The sequence below is a fragment of the Anopheles stephensi genome, chromosome 3 (genome assembly GCF_013141755.1).
Source record: "Anopheles stephensi strain Indian chromosome 3, UCI_ANSTEP_V1.0, whole genome shotgun sequence".
Taxonomy (NCBI): Eukaryota; Metazoa; Arthropoda; class Insecta; order Diptera; family Culicidae; genus Anopheles; species Anopheles stephensi.
In genome coordinates, this window is record NC_050203.1 from 67239945 (window position 1) to 67261832 (window position 21888).

The 21888-nt window shown below is 43.0% G+C and overlaps 1 protein-coding gene across 4 annotated transcripts in view; it reads left to right on the forward strand.

Moving 5' to 3' along the window:
* The window catches only part of LOC118511780 (trissin receptor), a 42805-nt gene extending 22822 nt beyond the window's left edge, over positions 1-19983 (forward strand). For 2 of the 4 annotated variants that reach the window (XM_036055286.1, XM_036055287.1), the window contains exons 2-10: positions 1255-2033; positions 5749-5893; positions 10906-11065; positions 13349-13546; positions 13649-13810; positions 13940-14151; positions 14895-15096; positions 15405-15787; positions 17777-19983. In XM_036055286.1, coding sequence (XP_035911179.1) covers positions 1598-2033; positions 5749-5893; positions 10906-11065; positions 13349-13546; positions 13649-13810; positions 13940-14151; positions 14895-15096; positions 15405-15542 — 1653 coding nt within the window. In that variant the 5' untranslated portion in view covers positions 1255-1597 and the 3' untranslated portion in view covers positions 15543-15787; positions 17777-19983. The remainder of the gene's footprint in view (positions 1-1254; positions 2034-5748; positions 5894-10905; positions 11066-13348; positions 13547-13648; positions 13811-13939; positions 14152-14894; positions 15097-15404; positions 15788-17776) is intronic. The other 2 variants (XM_036055288.1, XM_036055289.1) reach the window with 2 other exon arrangements.
* Positions 19984-21888: the final 1905 nt, after the last annotated feature.

The following is a 21888-nucleotide window of genomic DNA, read 5'->3' on the forward strand; positions in this document are numbered from 1 at the left end:
TTCTCCTATTTCCTGTTCCGGTTTTTATTCTCGTACCTTCTACTTCTTACCAACCATGCTCCTTCACCTTCTGCTAGCTCAAGGACACACGCACGTACGTAACAGACCGTATCTGTCCTGTCGTAGATACAGTGACTAAATTATTGTACGCATGCCTTGCTATTGTACGCATTATTTGGCCACCCCGGGAAACATGTATTGTTGTCTTTATGCGACGGGTGAAGGAGTTTGCCCTCGAAAAAAACAGAGACCAAGACAAATCCACCTTGATGCTGCTTTTTTCCGCTTGCAACACGCACATGTGGTTTCTAATTTTATACGAGCGCAGGGATGCTTTTGACAGTTTCGAAAGCGGGATGGGAAGTTGTCAGCAATTTCCAATGCAGCCACCAGTTTGAGAAAGCAATAAATACATACAGCGCAGCAGTCGAGCAGCCGTGGTGAAATATTTCAATTTTGTCCCTAACTTTACACACGGTACATACCGATCTGCAGCACGCTTTACTGGAGCATACTTTATTTCGGGAACAACATAAGGCAAAAACCGATGAGCGTATGTCTTTCATTCATGTGCATATATATACACAAACGAACGCACTACGCAACATTCCACCACCGAACCAACGGATGGGAATTTTCAGATTGAAGTTTATGTTTTCCATATTTCCATGCCGTTGTTCCCTCGTTTTCTCTCCCCGTTTTCCGTTCGTTTATTTTCCCCGTATGATTTACTTCACCCAGCGACGGTATCATTCTTTTACCACGGCCCTTTTTTACATTCGAAAGCGTGTTTGAAGATGGTAGGTACAGGTGGTGCTGTTGTTTCTATCAGCCCGGTTACTGCTTGCGGCTGTTTGAAAAATAGCCTGTACACCACACCGTCCCAGTTTTCAGCTCGGTCACACGAGTTCAAAGGCAAGTGCACAAATATAAACCGCGACGGTACAAGCACGGTGAAGGTGGAATAATGAAATTAAATTTTCATTACCCTTCCGGCATCGTTATCGTCATTATCAGTGTCAGCCCTATCGATGGAATCTATTGTTTGTTGGCCTGTTTTTACCGCCCAAGTTTTTTTTCTCCGTTGCATGAATCGTTGAAAACGACCAGGCGTCTCCATCGCGTACATCGAAACCGACCAGGCGTCTCCATCGTGCGGTGCAAATGATTACTTTCATATGTTTCCCTCCGTTACCCCGTTTTACCGGTTGTTAATGTTCTGCTACGTCCATTATTCTTCTTTCTTTGCCACAGATAATCTACTCAATTATCGATAATCTACCGGCGGAAGACAGCAATTAAGTGATCCACATCAACATCACCAACACCACCACCACCAGCAGCAGATGGTGGTTAAGTGAGCGATGAAAAATCAATTCACACACGTACGTGCATACGAGCTGCTGATTAAAACTACCCATTAAGCCGTACCACCCGTACCAAGTGGCCGTACGAATGGGGCACTCTACCAGCAGCACCTATCAATCATATCCCGACGGCGGGCATGAGCTTGTGGTGTGAGCGTCCGTCACACGGTAAAGCAAACGGCAATCGTAGCCAGCTGTAACTGGGAGGAGGGGGGGGGGGGGTTTAAAACATGCTAGACTTTCCCAACGGGACTTCCAACCCCACCACGACCAGCTCCGTCGGTGCGATGATGAGTTTCCCCAGCTCGAGTGCAGCCTTTCTCGATGGGCTGGGCCAACCAGCCAACCCAGGTGGTGGACTGTTGCTGGGAGCTGGAAATTCTTCACCTGTCGCCGGGAACGGTTCCACCCTGGCCAACTACTCTTCGGTGGTTAGTTCCTCGCCCGCCAGCATGCTCGCGTTGGGCGGTGTCAATGGATCGGTTGCGCCACTGCTCACCACCGCCCTGCTGAACGTGAACGGGTCGGGGTTGGATTTTTCCGACAGCAGCAACCTGACCCACGCGTTCCCCAACTTCGTGCACAAGGAGTTCATATTCGATCGGACGGACGTACGGGTCATATTCATCACGCTCTACTCGTTGGTGTTTTGCTGCTGCTTCTTCGGTAAGATAGCTTTAGAATGAAGTGTTGATGTATGCTAACGTTTTCAGGGTTCGGGTGGTATTAAGTAAGGGATGGTACTCGATGGTACTCGACGTTTTCCGGTCGATTGTTCTGGTGCTGACGGTTATTATTTCATATTCAAAATTAACATAATAAGTTTCTTTATGAAACATAAAGATTTGACTAAAGCAGCAGACAGGACACCCAGGAGCAGGTTTTAATACTTCTCTATCTACCATTTTCTAAAGATCTGGTCCTGAGAGACTATTTCATGATGGCAACTCAATTATGAAGACTACAAAAATGATCCTGGCTGCTTCAAATAACTTATTTTGCCAAAACAATATATTTCTTAGTTAGCAAACGGACCCAACTACCGAACCGCAACCAATTAGTTAGCAACCAATCATATCAATTTGCTCGTTTCCAGCCCTAAAGTTATCACAAGGATCATCAACCTCAAGCGAGACGACGCGTGTATCTCTAAGCTACAACCAAACACTCAAAAACATCCTTAAAGAGCACGACTGCACCTTATGGCGACACACTTTTCACCCCAAGGCTCAGTACAGTTTTATTTTTCTTCCACTTTTGCCCACTTGAATCCAGCACGTCACCCGGTGCATATGGCCGCTTCGATTGCCCAAGAAAAAAGCAACTTGAAAAACAACACTCAAGCACGGCCCACGCGAATAAACTTCACATCGGCAAACGGATCAACTTGCGACCGGCGCTATTGATAGCAATCAGTTTCCGTAAGGAATCGTCCCAGGGTAAAGTCCCGGTTGAATTATTTATTACCTCCATCCATGAGAGTCCTTCCCGTCACAGGGTTTCCTTCTACCACGGCTAAACTTTCATCGAACCAAGTGTTTTTCTACTTCTTCTGCTTCGTTCGCCTCGCTTTGTGTCTCCTGTTTTCGATTGCCCTCGGGCATTCCCTGGGAGAAAGTCATTCGCCTGGAAATACATTTTCCACACAAGTACGCATTCACATGCAATTCGAGGTAACTTTTTGCTGCGTGGCTCCTTCGTGGAATATGATTACGCGTATCAGCAGTTTCTAAGAATGCCGTAATGCCGAATGGTCAGTTAATCAAGCACCTTCCGAACGCTGGGCTGCCATAGGTGGGTGGTTCGTTTTCTTTACCTTCTTTTGGCCAAATTTTCCGCAACTTTCTCGTTCACATTTATCCTAAATTACCTTTTATATGCCCCAACTGTGAACCAGTCTGTCGGGTTCGATAACCAGACCAAAAAAGGAAATCCGTTGCTTCTTTTTTTTTGGCGTACTGGATCAAAAATTGATTCAGTTCACGGGCTATCGCCAGATAAGCAGATTTATGGCCTTCCGATTGCCGAGTGTCGTTAGCTTTGGCTGAAAATTATGTTGCGCCCGGTTTGCCTTACTCTTTCCATTCACTTACCCGTGGGAGGCGAAATAATGCTTCTCATGACCGCTTGAGCAAACAACAATTTCACCGTGACCAAATATGCTTCGGTGATGATTTATGACGCACGGTGACCGCAACCGATTCACGTTCACCGGGGAGGGCAGATTCGATAAAACAATTACAGACCAACGTATCAACACGCACCATGATTTATTGCAGTATTTATTCTTGCGCCCGAAATTATTATTGTCGTTCTCGTTGCGTACAGTGTAAACGGGGAGAAGGAATTTAAATTACACTGCACTTCGGAGGTTGATACGGCTGCGGAAGTGGTTGCGATACGATGAGTGTTTTTAATTTATTTCGTGCGTGATTGTATGTGGTTTTCGTGATGAAAAAAAAAACAAACTGGTGATTCAATTGCATGTTCCACATAAAGCATGTTTAATTAAACAATTATCTCTTGGTCGCTTAAAGCTCGGGGCTTGAGATAATCATCAGCTGGATGACGGATGTGATTGGAGATGGAGATGTGATGACGGATGATTGAGGTGTTTTTGATTTTTTGTAAGAGGCCTTCTTGTCATGCATTCGCTATTTTCTTAAAGTTTATGCTTAAGTTCTTGCGAGCATTGAACAAATTTCAGTAGGGAAAAAAATATTGGAAGAACTTTTTTTCCATTTATTCATTAAGGACGGCTTGGCAATCTTGTTAAATTACCATTCCAATCAGTTACTAGCCATTTTTAGAGTATTTTTTGAGCATTCCTAATAAAAACTTTAATTTTTTGTTTGAATTAATTACTTTCTGTATAATAAGGAATATAGTTGAGCTTTATCCCTTTTCAACTCAAACGAGTAAATATGATTCCCATAATTCCCATTACCTTCGTAGATGTCTAATGGAATGTTTTTTTATGCCTTACAATACCTAATTCCTGCTAATCCAAATGGCATCTTGCCATCCTAATGGCATCCTACTCGATGAGGAAATCGGCTCGATATCCGATTCGATTCCGATCGGTTGATCGGCTCGATCAAAGATTGCAATGGCTGAAGATGAGCCAAATAAAATCAAAGAGAATTTAAAATTAATCGTAGAAAGTGTTTATTTCTTTTAACATGAGATTTAACTAATAAAGTCAGAATATATATTACAGGCTCAAGGGATTTTGGCATATCAGTTCTGACCTCATCCATTTTTATTTTAACAACTTTGCCAGGTTGTGCCTTATTAAACCTTCCAAATCGGATTTTTTAAAGAAAATTAATGCTTTATCGGCTTGCTGATTTATCGATCCCAACTTGAAATTCAAGGTTCAGAGCATACGATGAAGAATATTTCGGACAAGATAGACATTCATGTACAAAATCGCAGTACTGCCTCAATGCTCTTCTATCAAGTATAGCATTCATAAAGGCTTAATAGTCCGTCCAACAATTAATCGGTTTGAACAAGATTTCATCTTGCTCTGAAAGTATTGAAACGAACGGAAAAAAGGATAAATTTACTTAGTTTTACTTGGAAAAATTATAATCTGAGGCCGGCACGAAAACTTCCCTTCTTATGACGAATTTAGAAATCTTCATATGATTTATTAACTTTTTGTCCAGGTTCATCCTGCTGGAAAGATAACGTTGAAGCTTTTTAATAAAAAAATACTTATTTGTTCAACCGTGGCCTGTTTACATCCTAATCCGACTATCAGGCGAACCGATCGGAGGAAAAACAATCTTACAATGAACCACAATGTAAGAGCTTTACACGGTCCACTGTCGAGGTTGACTCCTTTGACGATACGCAATTCCGGTCCATTACCACTGAACTGAAACGACCCCCCGATAGGAGCGTTTCATTCTCATCGCCACCATCATGGGCCGTGGCGGTGTTACTGTCTGACTTCCAGCCCGAAGGATTCAACCCCAGCGAACGGCAAAGATAACTCCCATATCTGCTATTATTCTCCCCGAGCTGGGACCTAAGGGTCGCTCCCGTTTCAAGGAGACGCTTTTTCCAAGACTCCCTTCACACGTTCGCCTTCTTTCGCATGGAAACTCGTCGCGAAAATCGTTCCAAAGATATCTGCCCTAGCCCTTAGTCTACTCGCGAGCGACACAACCCTTCTCTCGCTGGGAGTTTCTTGGATTTCGGATAACGTGTCAGTTGCAGCAAACTGAAATCCCGGAATACATCACCCGTTCACCTCCGTCAATCAGCTTCAGGAGTTTGGCTTTTATTGAAAACTTCACCATAAGGACGTCATCATCATCGTTCGTCTTATGTCTTGTTTCCATTCTTTCCTATCCTCTCCCCCCTACAGGCAACCTGCTCGTAATTCTAGTGGTGACGCTCTCGAGAAGGTTACGGTCGATAACGAACTTCTTCCTCGCGAACCTGGCCGTCGCCGATCTGTGTGTGGGGGTGTTCTGCGTGATGCAGAACCTGACTATATACTTGATCGAAAGGTAAGTCAAACCAACGCCGAACGTTCAATGACATTCCTTCCTGGCTTCTGTTCACTGCCAACGCCGTTCGGAGAAATCACTGTTTGGATATTTGATTTGGGGGACAATAATTGATTTTGCATTCTATAATACGTCCCAAGCGTGGTTATCCTGCCCCGGGACGTCTCTGTTACTCGCCGTTGATTCTCGGGTAGCTAATCGATAGTAATTAATGAAGCGGAAAAATCCAAAAAATCAAACCGAAAAATCACCGAAACGGACAAAATCTAGCATGATCCCGAAAAAAAATCCTCACGAAAAACAGTCAAAGAAAAAGCTTCCGTTTATCTTTACAACTAGAGAGAGGGAAGAAGAGCGAGAGAGACATTAATTACAATTTTAATGGCATTCGCCCGTCCCATCTGGCAACGAATTTAAGCTCAAATTCGTGAACGGCAGGAACGTTTGCTTCCGTTTTTCCCTTCCAAGTTCCATCCCACTGGCGGTGTAGTATAAATTTTCAATCGTACCACGGCTTTTTCTTTCTCTCTCTCTCTCCTGAGCCGAGTACTCCGTCGCTCAAGGACAGTCTCAATGAAGCGAAAAGCTACCATTAGTACGTCAATTATTAATCTTTAATGATGCTGCTGATTGTGCTGCTCGGTGCCGACACCAAACAAAACCAACGCCAAAAAAGAAAGAAATACGGAAAGCGACCAGCTTTTTAATTATTGAACCACGTGGTTCGCTCTGTTCGACACACCCTAAGGCGTTTGACAAAAGATGGCCGAACTGATGAAGGCCGAAGAGAAACTTTGCCTTTTAAAACATGGACGTGAGCTAACTTTAAAACCGACATCAGTTTCCATCCCAGCGAGCGATCCCGCACCAAAGCCGGATTTAAACACCACATCACACACTTGATGCATAACTAACTGCACGTGTCTCCTTCGTGCCGCGTCTCCATTGCCGCGCCAAAACATAATCCCTTTACCTAATTAGCGAGCATAATTAAGGTTGCCGGTAGTTGGCAGCGGCTTCTTCAACAGCAATCTTTGGCAAATCCCCTGGCCCGGGCGCTCTCCGCGCTTTTCCACCCACCAACGCTCCATTCAAAAACTTGTCCCGTAACATGATCCGCAAAAGCCTGGAGCCTGGCGTTGCACTCAGCATCGGTTCGGGGGGAAAGTTCTAGTGGAATTCGCAAACCCACAGGACGATGGTTCGCATTGTTGTCGGCTTCACCAGTTGCCAGTGGGGTGTACTGGGAGTCATTGCCGAGATTTCGCGTACAGTATCTGCGTGCAGCAGCGCGGGAAAACTTTGCCCTACCGGGGCGATGTCTTACGCTGAGCTGAAGGAAAATAACGATCGCCGGTTTGTACCGTCGCGTCTGCACACTGAAGATAGAGCAGAAAGATGAAAGACGATGTTTGACGGCGTGGGGATGGTAGCATGGCACAGCCTTTACGCGAGCGAAGACTGTTGTTGGGTGCCGAACAGATAATATTTCCCATGGGCTGCGAACCTTCGCCCGTGGATGGACGAGTGGATGGAAAAGAATGGAGCAGGTTTTTTAACTCCAACTAAATGTTATTCATGCTAAGTTCGGGGAAATTTAACAGAATGCAGTTAATTAACTTGATAATTTCAACGAGAAAGTGCACTCGTTGTTTGAGCGGGGTGTTGGATTCATAGTTGCTTTTAAAAATTAAATTAAAGTGTCCATTCGAGCCGTTTTTAACTTAAGACTCTATAACAATGAGAAAAGAGCTATCTCTTAATTGAATTAAAATATAAATTGTTCTAAACTGAAAAATAGAAGATAAATTGTTATTGGGTGTTGAGTAAGATCTACCCTTAATGTTATTGTCTACAAGTAACTGTTGACTCCTTTAAACAATTGGCTTTTGAGCCAATAACAAATAAGAGAAACAAATCCTATAATAAAAAAGCAGAAAATACTACATACTTCTTATCTTCACAACTGGTTTAAAAGTTTTCTTTGACAGCAATTGGTTGGAAAGTTGTTAAGTATTCGAAGAACTTTGAACGATTCCCTAGCGGTAGCGCAATGAGAGTTGAAAGATTGTTTGGCGTGGTGTCTCTTTTATTTTAAGAGAAAATTGGTAGCAATTGATTAAATTGGGTTGAACAAGTTGAAAGTAGGTAAAAGTTTTTAGTAACCATTACTTACTTACTTATCAGGCGCTACAACCGCTTTGCGGTCTTGGCCTGCTGCAACAATCCTCGATACCGCTCACGGTTCAGCGCCGTCGTCTGCCAATCCGTTATCCCGGCCGTTCTGGCGGACGCATCAACGCCATCACTCCATCTCAATATGGACCTACCACGCCTCCTCTGTCCGTGTGAACGGCCTAAAAGGACTTTACGGGCTGGGTCGTCCGGTGTCATTCTTATGACGTGACCAGCCCACCGGAGCCTGGCGAGTCTAATGCGCTGCACGATGGTGAGATCATCGTGCAACTCGTAGAGCACGTCATTGTAGCGGCTCCTCCATTGTCCTTGCACACATACGGCGCCAAAAATCCTTCTGAGCATCTTCCTCTCGAACGCGGCTAAAAGGGCTTCGTCAGTTTTGGACAGAGTCCATGTCTCAGAGGCGTATGTGAGTACTGGGACTATAAATGTTCTGTACAATCCCAGCTTCGTCCGTCGCGACAGGTATTTAGAGTGGAGAAGTTTTCTCAGGCTGTAGTATGACCGGTTGGCAGCCAGCACCCGTGCGCGTAACTCAACATCAATGTTGTTGTCGGTGCTGACTTTTGACCCCAGATAGGTGAAGTTTTGGACGACTTCGAAGGTGCGGTCACCTTTCTGTACATCACCCCTGCGTAAATCAGTGTTTGTTAGCAGAGCCGCTGGTGGTGCCACCATCATTTTGGTTTTCGCCTCGTTAATCTCCAACCCGAGGTTCTGTGCCGCACGCTCGATCCTTTGATAAGCTTCTGCTACATAGGAGAGCCTCAAACCAATGATGTCTATGTCATCAGCGTATGCCAGGATCTGGATTGACTTATAGAAGATGGCTCCCGAAGTTTCCACCTCTGAGTCACGGATGGCTCTCTCTAGCGCCAGGTTGAAGAGGAGACAGGCGAGCCCATCTCCCTGGCGCAGGCCCTTGGTGGTAGCAAAGGGCCCTGAGAGTTTTCCATCCACCTTCACCTGGCATGTGATGTTGGCCATTGTGGAGCTGCTGCTCCGCCATCTTCTCCAAGATTTGCCGCATCGTGAAGATCTGGTCAGTGGTTGATTTTCCGTTTCGGAATCCTCTCTGATAGTTTCCGACTATCTCTTCAACGAATGGGACAAGTCGATCTTGTAAGATAAGGGAGAAAATCTTGTAGGCGGTATTCAACACCGTAATACCCCTGTAGTTGCTGCACTCTAGCCTATCTCCCTTCTTGTATATGGGATAGATGATGCCAAGATTCCAGTCACAAGGCATCGATTCGCTATCCCATACCTCAGTAATAATTTGATGAATTTCCTGTTCGAGTGCTGCACCACCGTTTTTGATCAGTTCGGCTACTATTCCGTCGGTGCCTGGTGCCTTGTTGTTCTTGAGCCGACGGATGGCCATTCGTGTTTCATCTATGCTAGGTGGCAGTAGCATGATATCATCTGCTAGTGGAGCCTCTAGCTGTTCGTTGAACTGATCATTTAGCAATTCATCAAAGTACTGAGCCCATCGCGAGAGGACCTCTGGCTGGTAACTGACCAGATCCCCATCCTTATTCCGACAGCAGGTCACCTTAGGTCTAAAGTTATTTCGGCGACCTGCTATCTCCTGGTAAAACTTTCTTCCTGGTCCGTAACGCACCCTGTTTTGTAACCATTATCAAAATGAAAAAGAACTTGTAATAAAATCTTCAATCAATTAATTTAAAGTTATTAAATTTACTTCTGGTTATCAAACCGTCAAAATCAGTCGTGGAACAACTAAGGAAAAGTGAATTGGCGCAAGTCTTCACACGGCAGGGTTCAAATCTCATCCAAACCGCCACGCCACAAGGTAGACTCCTTTGCTTTAAATCATCAGGGACTTTTTTATTTGAGCATCTTTAAAAAATTGGAATTGAAAAGACTTATTTAACGAATAAACTATAAGTTGAAAAAGTTTAAAATAATCATGCTTACAAAGTTCTATTTAAGGTTCTTTAATTTCTTCACATTTATTATCAGTATGGGGAAAATCAAACCTTTTTCACCAGCGTTCAATGCAGCGCAAATAAACTCAATAACTTATGCACCCATTAAAAATTCATCGAACATATTCGGCAGCAAATGAACAAGCAAACACTTCTTGGCTTGTTTAAAATTGCCAACTTTTCTTTTTTTCCGATTCCGATGCTATTTGCAATGCGCCAACACGGTTAGCCAGTGGTACGTTTATCCTTTGTTAACATTCCATCATACGCTGCCTTTCTTTTCTTACCCGTTTCCTTAACGCTGCTCTGCAAATGTTTACACGCCGCCACCGGTGTAATAGCGTGCGATGCTCGACTTTTTGAGAAACATTTTTATGTTCCCAGCACGTTATAAAATGTTACGCGCAGAAAGAGAAAACAAAACCCAGCAGGAAACACCAATGCAAACAAACACACATGCAGCACATTTTGGAAAATATGCTTACATCAATAAACAAATAGCCGATCGATGTTGGGGTGTGTTTCAATTTTTGAACCAGAGGAAGATCTGTTTTTCTTCCACACCTTTTCCGGTGATAGTGGTTGAGCTGTATCTCTTGAGAAAAAAAGGTTTGACCGTGAAATGCCATCACTTAGTTCGGAAATTGCGATCCCAGACATGATGTCGTCACCATAGGAAGTTCTCCCTATATCTTCTAATGTGTCATATGTCACCGCTTAGTTTGCAGTCTGAGCCATCCTTCTAGTTACTAGTTCTAGTGAACCTCAACCCGTTCAATTTTGTGCCCATGCCGGGAACGCTTGACAGCCCGTCAATAACTGCTTATGTCTTCCGTCATTCCATATCGCTTCCCATCGCAGCTGGGTGTTTGGAGACTTTCTCTGCAAGATGTACCAGTTCGTGCACTCGCTCAGCTACACCGCCTCGATATTCATCCTGGTCGTCATCTGTATGGAGCGCTACTTTGCCATCATCCATCCGATCACGTGCAAGCAGATACTGACATCGCGCCGACTAAGGGTAGGTACCTTGGCACGACGGCAGGTTGCGTTCCGATGGTTTCTGGGTAAAATCGAAAACATTAATCACACTGAACCAGATAAGTTCCGGGAATTGATATTTATGATTTCGTATTTCGCTTTGGTACGTTAAATCTGTTTGTAACAGGTAGCACAATAGTTTCCATATTACAAAAAGAATAATAGTTAAGCAATAGTTAAGCCATAGTTTTTACCACACATATGTAACAATAGACAGGAAAGAGGCGAATGAAGTCTCAGAGACCCAAAGCCTCTATAAATAAACGAAAAAAAAAATGTTTGTAACAGGGATGAATTGACATGAGAGTGAGTGCTTTTACTTATGTCTTGTAGAGCCATTAGACTTATAAAAGAAATTATACATAAAATCACACTAATATCTGCTCAGAAATGCATATCAAGATGATTTACTTCAAACAAACAGCACAATCCACCAAACATCAAACTTTCTCCATAATTTCCGCTCAAGTAAACTCAATTAGAGCTTAATTCAATCGAACACACGAAACCAGACTTAAACAAATACACTTCCGCTTAGCGTGATTCACTGCACCATGAAGCTTGTCCTTACACAACAAAAAGACCATCCTGACGTACAGTTCTCGATCGATTGCACTTCGCATTCAGCCGAGTACCGAGTAGTGTACCGACTTGCGACTAGCGAAGTATTCCCCTAATTACCCCTCGAAAAGCCACTCATACTCGAGCATCCAACTTCACTGCCCCCCGAACCAGAAGAAAGCCAGAACGGTTCGCGTTTTGTTCCATTACGTTGCGTATCCACTCAATCATTGAACCGAATCGATATCGCCCTCCGAACGACGCCAGCCAGTCCTTCCCGAAGCTGTCCCGTGTCAGCTTCGAACGCCACACAAAGGAACGTCATCGACGTCTTGCCATGTCGTGCCTTTTGTCCGTCGATCGATAAGCAGTAGAGCAAACAATATTGCACCCAAAAGGACAGGGCTACCCATGTTCAATCGATGCCAGTGTGCACCGGCTGCATCCGACCGATGGACCAGTTGCATCCACGGTCGCCGACTTTGCCGAACGCTTGCCGGAAAAGTTTAATCTCGCTAACAAACAGTGTGCCCTTTTGTGGTTGTCCATCCGAACGGCAACTACCGTAGGGGAAATAATCAGCTTAACTGCACACAGACACACACCCCAAAACAGGAACAATCTGTCACTCGTTGTTGCACTTTGCACCGTCGCTCGGCACTGTCTTTTACGTGCAAGAAGTAACACATGCATACCGTCGGTCACCCTTGGAAAATTGCGTACACTCGCTGTTGTTGGCTGTTGAAGTCAGCTCAGATACGAAAGGTAAACGGAGAGATCTGTAACTTTCGACGATTGATTCGTGGAAAGTGAGCTTAACCGGCAACAAGTGGCACATAAGCCGAAGCATCAACATCTCTTTGAGCTGATTAACGATGAAAAGCTGTAACGAGAAGAGTGGCTTTTTGGTTATCTAAAATCAGTCTTTTTTTTATGCCGTTTGCAAATCCTTTTAGCCGTTAGTGTTAACAATGTTACTTATTTACACAAAGCATTTGTTGCAGCTTAAAAAATAAATCAATTTATAGCCATATCGATTAGAAGCTTCCAAGCTTCATGATGAATAAGCCGCCTAAAAGTATGCAATACGCATACAAATCTTTTCCTGTGCACATTTTAAATTTTGTGTCATTTATTTGGTTGATTTTTCTTTAAAAAATAACATTGAATATAATTATTTTATACTTAAAAACAAAATCAATGAATCTAGAAATTATATTCCAATGTTCTATTGCTTTATTTCTTTAGCTTAAGTAATTGTAGTGAAGAGCAAGTGTCGAGACAAGGTTCATCAATATGTTTTAGTAGCTAAATGCTTAATCCCTTAAAATAAAAACTTTAACTTTATGAGTAAACTTCGTTTAAAGCATCCTTGGTGAGCTTGAAAATGCTAATAAATAGCTAAAAATAGTCCATTAAATCCGTGTAACTACTCTCGTCTCGAAATGGCTTAAATATTAATCTGTTCTAATGAAGCAAGCTCAAGATAAACCAGGCTTTGTAACTCGTAAAGTATGATGGATGTTTGGTAAATTGTGATTACTGTTGAAGTACAAACCATTTAAAAACTCAACAAAAAACACGCTTCTGTAAGCAGACAAAAATTACATTACCCAGCACCGAGCTCCAGAAGGTAGAACCTTGAAATCGTTTTTTTCCTCCATTTAACCTCATCATTCTCGCTCTCCGGCCGTCCCCACAGTTAGTCATCGTGGCCGTGTGGATAACGTCCGCCGTCTACTCCATCCCGAAGTTTATCTTCGTGCGCACCATCACGAACAACCTCGGCGATGACCAGCTGGAAACGATCTGTATCGTCAACCGGAAAATGTTCAACTCCGAGCTGTTCGACATCATCAACTTTGCCCTGCTGTACCTACTGCCGCTCCTGGTTATGACGGTAAGTGCTCATTACGGATCAGTCGGGTATGAGTCTTTTTTCCCACCTCATCCCATCCCAACCTAAACACATTCCATTCGCTCCGGACCCTGGTTTTGGCAGGTCCTGTACAGCCGTATAGCGATAGCGCTGTGGAAAAGCTCCCGGGGACTCGAGCGACACATCGCGCTGCAAAACACAACCTCATCGAGCTATTCGAGCAATTTCCACCGGAAGCCAAGCAGCAAGTACGACAAGCGAACCACAGGTGTCACCGAAAGCCAGGTAAGTGTCCGTCCGGATACCTTTATTGCGTTTGGCGGACGGGAATTGCCAAGGTGTCCACTTCCGCCCGGAATGCCGGAGATACACACGACTCATGGGTTCTTCACACACACACACACATACACTCAGGTATCGGTCGAGTCGGATAAGGTGGTGGTGACTACCTGGCCGGCACAGAACAGCTTCCACCAGCGGCACGGCACCCAGCTGACGCAGCTGTCTCACTCGTCCAACAACGTGCTCCGGGCGCGTCGTGGAGTCATCCGCATGCTGATGGTGGTGGTGCTAACCTTCGCCCTCTGCAACCTACCGTTCCATGCCCGGAAAATGTGGCAATACTGGTGAGTAGCATTAAAGCTCTTCCTTTTTCGCTCCCACTCAGGTCTCGGAGCAATGGCGAACGGCGTAACGTTTGCGAAAGTGACTTCATATTTCATTTTTATCGACCATTGGTTCCGGCTTTGACGTCAACAGCGTGAGCGGGCTCGGCAAAGGAAGAATAAAATGATAAGCCAAAAAGCTTGTCGCATACAAAAAACTGCGTTCCACGGTACAGTTTCGCATACGAAATTACTTGTTAAGATGGTCAACCGGCAGAGGAAAAGAGCCTAATCATGCACGTTTAATTGAAATATCGTCCAACCGGTGGCAGCGTAATGATCTTTCCCAATAAAGAGAAAAGCGTCCGAGCTCAGGTAGCATTCATTTGGTGCGTGCGGTGGTTCTCTGTTCACTTAACCTAACATCGTTCTAAGTGATTCCTGCCACCATTACCGAATAAGTTGACCACACGTCTTGAGGATGATTTATACTATCGAATCGAGCTTGGGGCACGTATTGTTGGCCGGTGAATAATGTGTTTGGACTCAGGACAACGCTTCTCCTTTTTACTTCAAATTATAACCAACGACATTATAAGAAATGCTTTTTTTTTTGCTATAATGAGTTTGCTATAATATACGATGCTCGTACTTATAGTAAAGGCCAAGTATCGTTATAGGATATTTAGATTATTAAAACTATCACCTAATCACTATAAAATTTCAAAAATTCTGAACAAAACCATTCTTCTTCCCATCCCCAGGTCCACCGACTACAAGGGTGACTCCAACTTTAATGCGCTCTTCACCCCACTCACCTTCCTGGTGACGTACTTCAACTCCGGTGTCAATCCGCTCCTGTACGCCTTCCTGAGCCGCAACTTTCGTAAAGGCATGCGCGAGCTGTTGCTGTGTTCCTTGAAGAAGAACAAAAACAAATCGCTCAATCAGCGCATCCCACTGCACGTAAGTAAAGCAAAGAACCGATCCTGCATAACACTTTTCCGCGATAGCATTACTGGCATTACTTAGCGAATTTTCTTCTTAGCAAGAGTTACGTTATGGCGTTACGTTACGTTACGTTTGGCCTGTTTGCGGCTTCCGTCTTGTTCTTGAGCGTTACGCGCATTTGCCTTTCACATTCTTCGTGCTCTGCATGTTGTTTGCTTTCTCATTCTTCTACATCTACTCTCACCCCTTTCCACGCTCACCCTTCCAAACTCGTCCTTTAATCCCTCTCGATCCTTTGGCTCACCGTTTTCACCGATGCTTAGCGACCCCGGTCCATCCTAGTGCTGCTGCGGCATGCCATGCTTTGCTGGGCCACGGACAAACCGACCGTCTCCCTTACGACGCACTGTCCTTCGCCGACGACCCGCTCCCTCGATGGGATCGACGAGCGAATGCTGTGATGGGTGGGAGCTTAGAAATCGCAGTCGTCAGAGACGTCGGGTCAAAACGGACGCACAGAGCGAGAAAATGAAGAAGTGACACGGAAAGTGCTAACACGTATCGGCTGTTCGGATGCTCGGTTTCGGTTGGTTCGTTCGGCTGCTCGGTTTCGGCATGAAGGACCCGCGTCCCAATGTCCTCGCTGGTGGACCATCCTTAAAAATGACAAAAAAAAAACGAGCTAAGCAAAGCGTTACAAAGACGGGTAAATTGGTGTCAGTTAATAAATTGCATGCTAAAACCGTTGGTTCGATGGTCACCAGTAGCCAGGTCCATAGGATACACCAATCATCCAACCTTTTCTTCAAACAGCTTTTTTCGGTTTGGTATAGTAATTTAACATTTTGTTATAACAAACTTAAAATCATCTTTAAAATCTATAAGCTTAGTTTTAACGTATGCAATTGAGAAATAGGCTGACTTTTTTTTTTTATTCGTCAAGAATGGACTAACTTTTATTGATTATTAAACAAAAATTAACACTGAGTTATCTACTCAATTGATTCAACCATGCACAAATCCTACACATAAAAAGTGAATCCTTTACCGATTCCAAGAGGTTACAAAGACATTCCATTGGTCCTTGTTGAGCTTAGTTGAGGTATTGAAAGGAGACTTCTTACAGGTGAGCCCTTCCGTTAACTCAGACGGGAACGTTGAAGGGGTCGTAGACTGCCAAGAGCGGCCTATTAAGGGCAGAGTGCGCTCCATTTCAATAAATGAAGCATGATAGCGCATTCAGAGTTTCCATTTAACATAAAATAGCTATCAGTTCCTTGAGGTAAGACTACAACGTAGCTCTTAAGATAAAGCACCGATGACGTCTCAGAAATGGACGGTGCGTGTTGTTTTAACAATACGAATACGTTATCTTCTGAAACATAGTTTCACAACGAGTAAATAATAAGGTTCGTCTACATGTAACGGTCCCACAACAATGTTGGGTGGCCTCGAGTTATCACGTTTGAGAGAATTGCGATTGCCTCTTCTTGTTGTAACAACCTAGTAGGTCATGCCAGCAATTTCTGGCTTACTAGACTTAGTGATACCACGTAGCTTGATAGTCAGTTCTCACTCACGGGGGAACGGTGCGGATGGGATTCAAACCCCGGTCCTGCCGTATGAAGATCGACTCTACTACCAGTCGGCCTACAATTTTTTTTTTTCAATTGGTTTTTTTGTTCGTTTTATAGTTTCATACAATTTTGTAGCTGTCGTGTTATCTAATTTATAGCTTATTTCTTTCCTACTTTTCAATCCAAGTCTTTATGCACATCGGTCTCAATTAAAATATGTCAATATTATTTTCACATTATACACACTTTTTCAACATTTTGAATAAAAACTATGCAATTAAATACAAGTACATAAACAATCTCCCCAGTATTAAAAAACGGAAATTAGGAAAAAAAATTAAAATGTTTGATAAGTTCACAACTCATATTGTTCAAATTTGAAGGAAAAAATATTATACAGGATAAACTTTTACAACATTTTTATATTTATTTTTAAATAAGCTTTTAGAGGTACAACCAAAGACTACATATGCTGCTTCTAATCTTTTTATGCTTTTTTATGCTTAGTTAAATTTTAAAAGCTCTTCCAAATAAATGTTACCATTACTCACAACAATTACGCCATTTTAAATCAATTCCTACCTATCTTAAATGCCATATTAATCACCCAACTACTGCACATTCTCATCAACATCGCCATCCTAGTCGCCTCATCTAGCGAGTATGAACACTAGCCTTAAGCAGTAGACAAATTATTGGCCGCCTTATATGAAAGGAAATACACAACCCAACATACGCAATATCACGGCCATTAATACCCATAGATGTGTGTGTGTGTGCATTTTTTACATGTATGTGTTGGATGGAATGCAGCAAAACAGACAGATGACCAAAATTTTGTGCATTGATTGTAGCGATGTTTTCTTTCCATTTCTTTTTTCCTTTTATTTGTCGGTTTGATTGCATTGTGCTCGTTTGTGTTGTTGGCTGGCTGGCTGGCTGGCTGGTTGCGATTGCGTTCTTGCTCTGGGTTTGCCTGCCGGACCGAATGATGATTGCCGCAAAACCCCACCCGGGACCGGCCGCTTGATGCGAATGTGTGCACGTGTAACTTAAACATTATTATATCGAAACCACGAAACTGGACGACAAACACGAACGCGCGGACACGCATACAGAACCATTCCTTACCGACCGATTCGACCCATGTAGGATTTCCCCAATGATGCCACGACCTGATCGACCGCGGGTGCTGCGGTCGGTGTGTCGGCAGCGGCAGGGACGCCCCTGGGGGCAGCCACCGCCGCCGCCGAGCCCACCACTAATGCACCCGGCTGCACTGGCACCCGCTCCCGTGTGCACCGGTTCCGGCAGCATCCGCTTTTCCGACGCAACGAGCTGCTCTTTCGCCGGGCGAACGAGCTCGCCAGCAACGACGAGGACGAAGACGAGGACGATGAGGATGATCTGAACGAGCCGGCCACCACACTGTCCACTGCCACGATGGCACCGCCGCTCACCGTAAGTGTCATCGAGACGGGACGGAATGGGGCGACCTGAGAAGGGCCTTTTTGGTGAAACTCTGAGTAAGCATCAGTATTGTATCGGGCAAGGCCTAAGCTTTGTGTTTTTCGACATCGACTCGACATACAGGAAGGTGCTCAACCGTTTGCGTACAACGAAATCAAACGCCGCGTAGGGCGTTAGGGGCTTGTTGCTGCCAAAGCCGGCCAGCACGGTGGCATCGGATGAATGTCAATCACAACGGGAAATGACTCGTGGATACGGTTACAGTTCAATTCACACCACACAGTAACGATGCCAATTTTTTGTGTAGCTCACACGGCCCGAAAGTTATTTCCCCCTTTAATGTGAGTGTGTGAGTGTGTCTTCAATCGGAAAGTTTTTGCCCAATTACACCCATAGTGCTGTTGCCTTCCACAAGCCTTCGTTCACGATTCGAACAGCTCACACACCGGTGTGTGTTGCAAAAGAGGTCATGGCGTGCGGGTGCCAAATTCCTAATGGCAGCAAAATTCTGGCAGTAACAGGGAAGAAACAGCCACCGTACATTACACTCCTTCCGGACCGATTTTCTTTTAGTGAGCAACTTTTACTGACAATAGCAAGTTCGAATGCGATGGTGCCAGCTTTTCTTTCCCTGCAGAGAGAGAGGGAGGCGATCAACTCCTTCTGCAAAAAGTTTATGTTACCGACCGTTAGCTAACGATTGTAAGAGAAGCGACTGGAATTGAGATGCAAAGCGGTAGGCGAGCCACTATTTTTGTACTGAAAATGTTTTGTAAATAAATTTCAGAGAGGGCTGAATGACATAAGGATGAATTATTTTTCATTTCGGGACTTTTGCTCTGACGATCCGCAAACGTTTGATTAATATTTGTTTAATGTTCCTGTTCAATCTTTTCGCTTGTTGACAATAATGAAAACTGATTAATCTCGTATCGATGATAATGTTTATGATCAATCTTTTACTTTTGATGCTGTGTTTTGTATGGTAGAATATTTTTCTCGAGCATTTTTCCATTACTATTTGAATTATTATACAATTATATTTGCTTGTGCACAAAAAAAATGTAACTTCAACATAACGATACTGTGATAAAGTTAAAAGAAAACTTGGATGGATCGATGATGGGTAGTACAAGGATTATGAAAATGAGAAGATCTTTAAGAATGTTATAAAAGTAACCAGCTCATCCATAGTTGTGCGAGGAGAAGGCACCGAAGCCCGTTTAAGCGCGATAGTGAATCAATTACAGTTTTATGTACTACGAGATGATGAACACAGTTTCGATATCGAAAATATGCGATAGAATGGAGAAAAAACTACAATGTAAAATCATCAAAACATGGGAGAACTGGTACATCAAAGATTTTTTTTTCTTCTGAAATAGCAGCATCATCAATGCGTATTAGCTCGTACTTAATCACCGACCCGTCGTGCAGCGTCGGGGTTCGGTTTTGCCAAAGAGCAGATTTGTTGAATAATGTTCTACAACAAACCAAGTGTTTGCGCTCAGATGAAGACTATACGTATATTTAAAGAAGTATATTTTTTCACATTAGCACCTACTACTCGTTCTCGCTCGTTGTGTGGGGGGCATAGGAAGAGGATCAACATTTATTGTAAACAAAAATTCTAGACTTATGCGAATGAACTAAGCAAGAGTGCTAAACACGAAATACGAAAGGAGAACAGTACGGATTTTAACTTGTAATTCCAACGAATGAACGATAAGAGTGGCGAATGTTTTGGGATAGTAAGAGCATTAACAGGAATAGTATGGAAAACCCCTGGAAAGAATTTATTGTAAAGAGCGTAGAAATACGATTAATAAAATTATAGTACATAAAAGGCAGATCATTTACATGGGTGTAACTTATTTTTATGATGCCTTGAGAATCTATCCAAGCAGATCGACAAATCGAGAAATATTCGGTAAAACAGGTAATTTGTGACAAAAATAGTATATTCACGACTTACATCTATGAACGAAGCATCTATGCTCCAGGAATAGTATTAGAATTATTGAGTTGTATAAAATTGGGATTTAAACCAAAAAAAAATTAAAAATGTTTTTTAGTTGTTGATGTTCCATCACACAAATACTTATTTATTTATTTATAATTCCAGTATTACGGCATGACGCCGTATTATTCACACAAATACTTTGATGATTTTTTCAGCTAGCAAAAATTTCTCAAAATTATGAGGGGTTAATGACTGCTAATTAAAGAAAAATTGGATGCTATCATTTTCCATTTCGTCTTCTATTGACCATTGACCATTGATCTTATCCAATGAATTCCTCAGGTTGTCCTATATCAGTTCTGTTTTAAACTTTTATATGATTTTTTAGAATTTCTACCCATAGCTCAAACTATTTTTTTATATTGAACAATTGATGATAAAAATTCATTTTGAAAATTTTTTATTGGCCGTATTGCTTAAAACTAAATTACAAAAATTAATACAATTCACGATAGTTTTGGAGACATTTCCTTCTCCAAACCGTGAAAGGGCACCTTATCCCGGGTGAGTTCGGTCTGATGATCCAAATTCATTATGAGTACTGGTCTTTGCAGCGAAAGCAAATCGAATTGAATTACATCCCTTGGTTGCGTTCCTTAGCTGTGCGTTGATTTATTTGAAGTGAATTATGTCATAACAAAAAAATGAGGAACAAACTCGCTTTTCAGTTGTCTGAACCGTTCAGTGTCTTTCGAAACATTTAGTGTTCGTTGCCCGACGTTTTGCAATTGGATGGGTGCCAACCGAATAAAGGCGTTGTCATAGGACCGTTTTCCAACACGCAAACAAATAGAGCTTTCATATTGTTCTAAATAGCTAATATAACCTTCTTAATTTCCCCATATTACCTCTGAGAATTTATGACCAGTATTATCAAGTATTATTTAACAAGGTAAAGAGATAAACATTTACCAACGAGAAACTATTTTGGAGCTCTTTTATGCATGATGGTGTTTAATAAAATTTTAATATATTTTCTCAAATCAAATCTCACCTTTAAGTTGAATCTTTAGTTTGTCATACACATCAGTCATCAATTTTGTTCCATTAAAGCGAACCAACTATTCTAAATCCTATTCCTTTAAGGTAGTACCGGTTAGGTTTTCAACCTTTTTCCACTACTCATTGCAATTCACCATTGTACACAAACACTGCCAAAGAAGTGTAATGCGATGCTGCAGCACAAGTCTTAATTAATTTATATTAATCGATCACTTTTCGCAAACTTTTGCCGCATTGTCAGAATGGCACCTAATGCGCCCGCCCCTCCAAAAAAGCAGCGTAAAGGAGTAAGTTTGGTGCTAGTTTTAAATTAATTTAATTTCATACCGTTCCCGCACTTTCCAAACCTAGCCTTTCGGTAAAGTTTTCTACCTGTGCGACCCGAAAGCATCAGCAACTGCACATTGAAGGTCCTTTCCTCCTCCAAAAAAAACCCTTCCTCGAGTGTCCTTAATCTCTCAATTACTCACCTCAATTCGTGAGAGAAATGTCCGTTCAAAAACAAGTAAAAAAGGACACAAAAATAGCGGTTGCGAAAGGTGGAAAAACATGGGGGGTAGGGTTTTTCATAAGAGCCAACTTTATTCGTTCTCTTTTGCTCACAACACCTAATGTTGTTACTTGGTTTCTTACTGCAGCCACTTGCTTGCGCCTCGGACTTGGGTGTGGTGTAAATGAAATCTGGACCCGATCGAAACGACACAAGCAGTCGGCTAGTAGTTTTGGTAGGAAAGC